Below are 7,171 nucleotides of genomic sequence, written 5' to 3'. Positions count from 1 at the left end.
AGAATAATACATCTTTTTATTGTCACTCGCATATGTATTTGTTATTTCTTAAATACCAATTCAGTCTCAAAGGGTGTTATCTCGACTACGTTACAATAGGATAGGTGTACGCGAAGAAATTTTGAAACAGCACGTCTTAAGTACATTAGAAAAAAGACTTAGTAGTGTCATTAGCCGGAGCATGAATTCTCAATCCTAATGATATAAGCATGATGGCCAATAGCTATGAAAGTGCCCACTTACGTCCAACTACCTCGGGTGGCTGGGACTGACCTGGCATCGGCGAGCATATAATGATTACTGAGGTGGTACCCCAAAGACGGAATGTTCAGAATGGCAGGGAGGCCACGGGCAGGAAATCCCAGACAAGGAAATTTTTGTGTGTTGTAGAAGACTCAGGGAGCAGAGAAGGGTACAACAGGGAAGAAATGTGAGCTGGTGTGTTACGGCTGCAACAGACCACTCCATGTCGTCAAGGATTGTATGAAGTATTGTCTGTCAGTGATTAATTCGGTAACTCCTAATACTGTTAGGAAACAGCAAACAGTGGATTTGAATAACACAGCGGTAGCTAAGGTTAATGGTGAGATGGCGACTGTGCTATATGATACCGGTTGCAGTTATCCGGCCTTGGTAGATAGTAGATATGTCAAGCAAGGAGATTACACAGGCGATACGGTTGAAGTCCAAAGTGCTAACCGGACGAAAGATTCGCTTTCAGTTGTTAACGTTGATTTTAATTCGCCATATGTAAAGAACAATTTGAAGCAGCGTGTTTGACGGGACTGTCTCATGATGTAATATTAGGATTTAGGTATGTGTTGCCACAGCCTAACCATATGACATGTGCACCTGTACACGTGGGGTCCATTGAGACGAGGGCTATGAAGCGAAAGTCAGGAACAAAGCCGCTAAGACCCATGACTTCGCACATAGGCAATTTGCTACTTGTCGAGTTGAGGAAACTTCAAGAGGAAGATTTGTCTCTCAACAAGGTATGCAAAAGAAGGGTCCATATGGAAATTGCCAGATGGCAAGGTTAAGTGCGCAAGGAAATGCGGTATTTTGTACCGGTACTCCAAGAAAGCGACCGATGTTGTGCCCATAGTGAAGCAAGAAGATGTGCTATGGCTGGCACATGGGGGTCTACTTGGAAGCCACACGGGCATGGCGAAGACCAAATATAGGTTAGTGAGGAGTTCTACTGGCCGGGTGTGTAGGGGGATGTTCAGAGGTTTTGTTTGTCGTGTGACAAGTGTCAGCAGGTGGTACCTAAGACCTCCCATTGTCCATTACCACTAGGAACCACCCCACTGATTGACGAACCTTTCTCGAGGGTGGCGAGGGACCAATTAGGTCAAAATAAAGCCTGCAGCAGATAGCGGTAATCAATACACACTAACTACAGTTGATTACACCACCCGGTACCCGGAGGCCGTGGCCTTGAAAAACATCAACTCAGTCACGGCGGCTGAAGCCTTGTTAGGAGTTTGTCCCTGAGGAGATGCTAAATGACCAAGGGACGCAGTTTGTGAGCTAGGTGATGGAAGAGGTAAACAGATTAATGTCCATCAGACACCTGACAACTACCCCGTATTACATGCAGTGCAATGGTTTTGCGGAGCGTATTAATGTAACACTGAAACAGGCTCTGAAGAAGCTCAGTGAAGGTTGCCCAAGGGATTGGGATCGATATCTTTCCGTGATACTTCTTGCATATCGAGAAGTACCACAGGCTAGTTTTGGTATTTTGTCTTTTGAATTAGTCTATGGGAGGACAGTCAGGGGACTCATGGCTGTATTAAAGCAATTATGGACGGACGAACAAGCATCCGAGGAAGTGAGGACAACATACCAATATGTTGTTGACCTCCACAACAAGCTGGTAGAGATTTCCAAATTGGCTCAGGAGAATCTAAATGGCACAAGGAGGATAGTCAAATATTACAAATAGAGGACGAAGGAACGTCACTTCGAGGTGGGTGACAAGGTGTTGTTGTTACTGCCATTAGAGCACAACAAACTTCAAGTCACATGGAGGGGAACATTTGTGGTAACAGAGAAAACGGGTGGGCAGAACTACCGTATCCGGATAGGAGACAAGGAGAAGATGTACCACGTAAATCTCCTGAGACCTTAAGGTGAAAGAGAGACACCCACAGAGTTTGTGGTTGCTACAGTTTGACTGAAAAAACCGATGACAATGGTGGAGAGAAGGAAGTACTTCCTAGTTGTCCTTTGACGAGGGAAGAAACTTTCATCAGAGCAACATAAGAAAGTGGAGTCGTTACTCCAAGACTACTCAAGCATCTTGACAGAAAGACCTGGCAAGACGGAGTTGGAGTTCACCTTAAATTTACTGGATGAGAAGCCAGTGATGTTGAAACCATATCCGCTAACCTATGCGAAATTCGAAACTGTCTGAAATGAGATTCAAGTTATGATATACTTGGGAGTCATAAAACCAACTGAGTGGGTGTATAGCAACCATGTTGGGTTGGTACAGAAGAAGAACGGTACACACATATTTTGCATAGATTACATGAAGTTAAACAGGATCACGTAATTTCAGGTAGAACTGTTACCTGATCCTGAGTTCATATTTCCCGGGGTGGCCAGCGCAATGTATTTGTCGAAATTTGATCTGTCTCAGGGATACTGGCAAATCCCAGTCTGAAATGAAGACAGAGCAAAACTTACCTTCACAACTCCAGATGGGACCTGCCAGTGGTAGTCATGTCTTTCGGGGTCCAGAATGAACCGAGTGTCTGCACGCATTTGATGCGAAAAGTATTTGAACCGTTAAGAGGCGACTGGAATCTCAAAAACTTCATGAACAATTTACTTTTAGCGACAGCTACATGGGGCAATCATATCATTTTCCTGAGAAAAGTTTAAGAGCAACTTCGACAAATGGGAGTGACCGCTCGACCTTCTAAGTGTCAGAAAACTAACCTACCTAGGTCATACCCTCAACGTTAATCCCAGATAGTTCAAAGGTCGACCAACTTATGGACACCGTACGAATGACCACCAAGACGGAATTTCGATCTTTCTTAGGACTGGCTGGGTATTATCATTGATATGTTGCTAACTTCAGCATTATTGCTAGCCCATTGACTGACTTGACTCGGAAAAAGGCTCCGACGAAAGTTATGTGGACAATCGCATACGAACGAACATTTCAGACGTTGAAGGACAGACTGACGCCAGGCGCAGTACTGAAATTGACTGATGTGACACGATATTTTGTCTTACATACTGACGCTTGTAATAGATGTTATGGGGCAGTGTTATTACAAGAGCATGACATAAACTTATTCCTAGTTGAATACAGTAGTAGGAACTTGTCAACTGCAGAACGCAATTATTCAGTCTCTGAGAAAGAATGCTTGGCAATTATCTTTGGAATATCTAAATTCTAATGTTACCTGTACGGACAAAAATTTATCTTAGAAACTAACCACCAACCACTCGCCTTTCTTAGCTCACGCTAAGTTAACAAATGGATGATTAATGATTTTTGCAATGTCCAGGTACGGTATATTAATGGCAATGAGAATGTAGGGGCTGACTGCTTAAGTAGACTAGGGATGTCTGTTGTGAAGGGTTCACCTGAGGATGTGTAAATAATTCAGGCCAGATCTCCGAAATTTGGAGAGTAAAAATACCTAATTTTTCTCTCCATGGGAGAACCTATGCAAGGATGCAAATTTCTTTCAATCTATGAAAAGCACATTGCTTTGGACCCGAGAACAATTAATTAGATGGGGACAGGTGCTTGTTAAATTGCCATACTGCAATGATTTCTAATGTCTGTGTCGGGAGAGGATGTGATTCTTAGTTAAGCCTTTGTTTACTTAGCTGTTAGATGACTAAAATGTGGATGTTTAACTTCGATTTCATATTGGAACTGTCAGAATTTGAAATTCTCCTCAACAGTCATTCGGGAAAGTAGAGGTCAGGCTGACCCCAAATTTTGGCGCCTAGTTATAAAAGGCGGTAAATATATTCCATCCTGATTGGTTACACTAAATAAGGGGTGTGTTTCCAAAACTAAATTACTTGGGCTTTAAATAGTCCCCCATCGAAAAATCTATTTTTTTCCTGCAAGGGTGAATCTATAAGAGTAAATTTGAAAGAAATTCTCACGTAAAACGTTTATCAAAGGGACCTGATATCTGGAAAGTCAACGGACACAATTCTGGTGGTATAAGCAAACATAGATTGAAACACGAGATATATGCATCAATTTCATATCATTTGTTGATGCCAATACTATGACTTTTGTATGAATTTATTTTGCTTATATTTGCATGAATTTATCTGTTTAAAGTCATTGACCAACTTTCTTGATATGACATACAGTGTATTTGTGTTTGGGTTCGTCAGAATTCGACCATTAATTTTCTTAATATAAGTTTGAAAAATTGGTTGAAGTTGTCGTCTTGTTTGCATAAGAATTGGGTATTCTAAGATTTAATGCATTACTTAAGTTGATATGAGTTACGAGAATCCATTTGTAGTCACCAATCTTATATGATTTCACGTATGATAAAGAACTGAATGGGTATATTCGCTGAAATTAGCTTAGCTAAATCATGTAGTGAATTGCATTCATTTCAGTAACTGAGATGAGAATGGAACTGTTATGTCTTGTGTGCTGTTAATGTGAGTCAGGATCTAATAGCCATTATGAAGTACATTAATCTTATGAAACTAGGTTTGTTTATGGTCTTCCATGTTTAGCTTACCAGATAGCCTTGGTATCTGTCTGAATTCCGATAGAATGATATCTGCCCATAACAAGAGGGGAGTAATGATCGATTCCCAGTAGAATAACCGACAGAAAATTTAGGTTGCTTCTCTGTTTATTTTAAAACGGGTAATAGCTCCTCTGACGTAACAGTGATGTATCCACGTACCTGCTGATACAAGTATCTACGCATCTACATGCTTACATATCCACCTATCCACACAAAGTTTGAGGGCCAGAAAGAGGCGAGACAGTAGGGATGTTGAAGGAGAAAAACAAAAGAGCGGAAGGACAGAGGCACAACCACTACAGAGAAGTCGGAGTGAACCAGAATACAGTTATGGAGTTGTACAAGGCAATGACTTCGATTGTTCACTCGATTCTATGATAAACCAATTATATAATTTAAACAGATCGGCTGTTGATATCAATATATTCGTGTTTGAATTTGGTGAAAGATTTATTTTAAAAAGAAATGTATCTTCCTAATGTAATATACTATCATAGTTGTTTTTTTATTGATTGAATTCTTTTATTTTTCCATGTATGGGGGCTCGTGTCATTATGTTCTATATATCTGCTCGTATCTCTGTTTATTCCACCTATAAGTTCCATACTTTATATTAACATTTATTCAGTCAGGGCAATAACAACGAGGGCAATCATCTCCTAGATAATGAAACCCAAATAAAGCGGACACCTTGTAAGAAGGCACAATCTGCCAATTAACCCCCACCACAAAGTGGGCATCTACACTGTCATTGATATACTGTGCACAACTTAAGAATTGCACACACATATAAACTTCATTGATACACTGTGTACAATAGTTGTATTGCACAAACAGATAAACTGTCATTGATACGCTGTGTACAACTTTAGTATAGCAAACACAGATAAAGAACAGTCTTGCACACAGATAACTTGTCACTGATACATAATGTACAACAGCTGTGCTGCACATAAAATCAGGTGAAAAATATACCAGTTAGTATATGTTTGCAAATCAACATGTCTTGTATCATTGAATAAATGTTGTAGAATAATTATATAACATTCCCAAGACAATGCAAAATTGCAACTTTATATTTTAATTTGTGCCGTTCTTGATGTCTGCTAAGGCCAGATAAAGATACATTAACAATAATGTAACAAATTAGTTTGATGGAACATTTAGTTTGTTGCATCAATACACCAGTCTTCTTCAGTTACAGCACAGCTCACATGTATTTTCAGAATTACATACATCACAGTGGGGTTGGAGAGATGGTGGAGAAGATTAAGAAAAAACTCCACCATCTCTATGCATCCTAAGCCAGTTGCCTTCGTGGTTCACAAAGAAATGCTCACACACCACACTTTCTTGCACAGTAATTGAAAAAGACCACCGAGGGTGCGGTGTTCTGTAAGACCCTTGCAAACATGCTCATTAGTGGTTTATGGAAAGAGAGAGAGGTGCCAATTTATCTACATCGTTATCAGATGATTATACATATGTCCTAGTTCTAATGAAGACTATGTAATAGATATAATGCCAAATCAAATTTTTGATAATTTTAGCATAGTCGAATTGCCTTAAAAACTGTACTAATACTACTGTTCCGTTTTCAGTACAAACTTATACACTGACTTGACGAGACCTTGTTGAACTTCTTTTGAACAGTGCAAACTGATCAAACTGTTTAAATATAAAAAGTAATCCTCTGAGGTATGTACATTTAAACTCCCAATGACAGCAGTTTTAAAAAAGAAAAGAAAACACTGAATTCACACTTCAATGCCAACCACATGTTTTGTCCTTGAAAGTAATAACCCAATCACAAGGCTGAATATACATGCACAGTGGCAAACTTGAGACTGCATTATGGGACTGGTCATAATTTATTTTTCTTTCTGACTGGTGTATTTGTTTTATTCTTTCATTCATTACAAGATAAAATAATATCAAAAAATATAATGGTTAAGCCTTTCGAATCTTAAATAATTTCTCCCTACTAAAGAATTGGCTTGAAATGATGCATTAATATCCTATAAGTAATACAGATCTAAGATATTTAATTATTTCAATGCAGTTACCCGTTTATTACTGCTGGAGCGTTTGGCTATAAAGACAAGAAAATAAAACATGCAACCCAATTTATTTCCATAGTATAGAGGGGATTTCTGTATTCGTCAAATGGATTAAGAGGAAGACATGGGTTTGATCCCTCATCTCTCTCTCTCTCTCTCTCTCTCTCTCTCTCTCTCTCTCTCTCTCTCTCTCTGAAGATTGATCCAGTAGCCTATTGGTTTGAGCGTACGCATCGGATGCAGGAGGTCATACCAAAGACTTATAAAATGGTAGTAGGAGCTTGCCTCACTTGGTGCTCAGTATTAAGTGGTTAGTGCTAGGACTGGTCAGCCTGGTGTCAAAAT

At 39.7% G+C, this 7,171-nt stretch overlaps 1 protein-coding gene across 1 annotated transcript; it reads left to right on the top strand.

Annotated features, from left to right (window-relative positions):
• The first annotated feature begins 1,543 nt into the window (after positions 1 to 1,543).
• On the top strand, positions 1,544 to 1,954 carry LOC149790728 (uncharacterized). Its single transcript, XM_089973256.1, has one exon. It carries the CDS (start codon positions 1,544 to 1,546, stop codon positions 1,952 to 1,954), a length of 411 nt encoding a protein of 136 aa, XP_089829382.1.
• The last annotated feature ends 5,217 nt before the right edge of the window (positions 1,955 to 7,171 follow it).

Source organism: Sinohyriopsis cumingii, chromosome 10 (genome assembly GCF_028554795.1).
Source record: "Sinohyriopsis cumingii isolate HCF-2022 chromosome 10, ASM2855479v2, whole genome shotgun sequence".
Taxonomy (NCBI): Eukaryota; Metazoa; Mollusca; class Bivalvia; order Unionida; family Unionidae; genus Sinohyriopsis; species Sinohyriopsis cumingii.
Note: the sequence above shows the minus strand (reverse complement) of the source record. Positions and strands in the feature narration are given on the sequence as shown.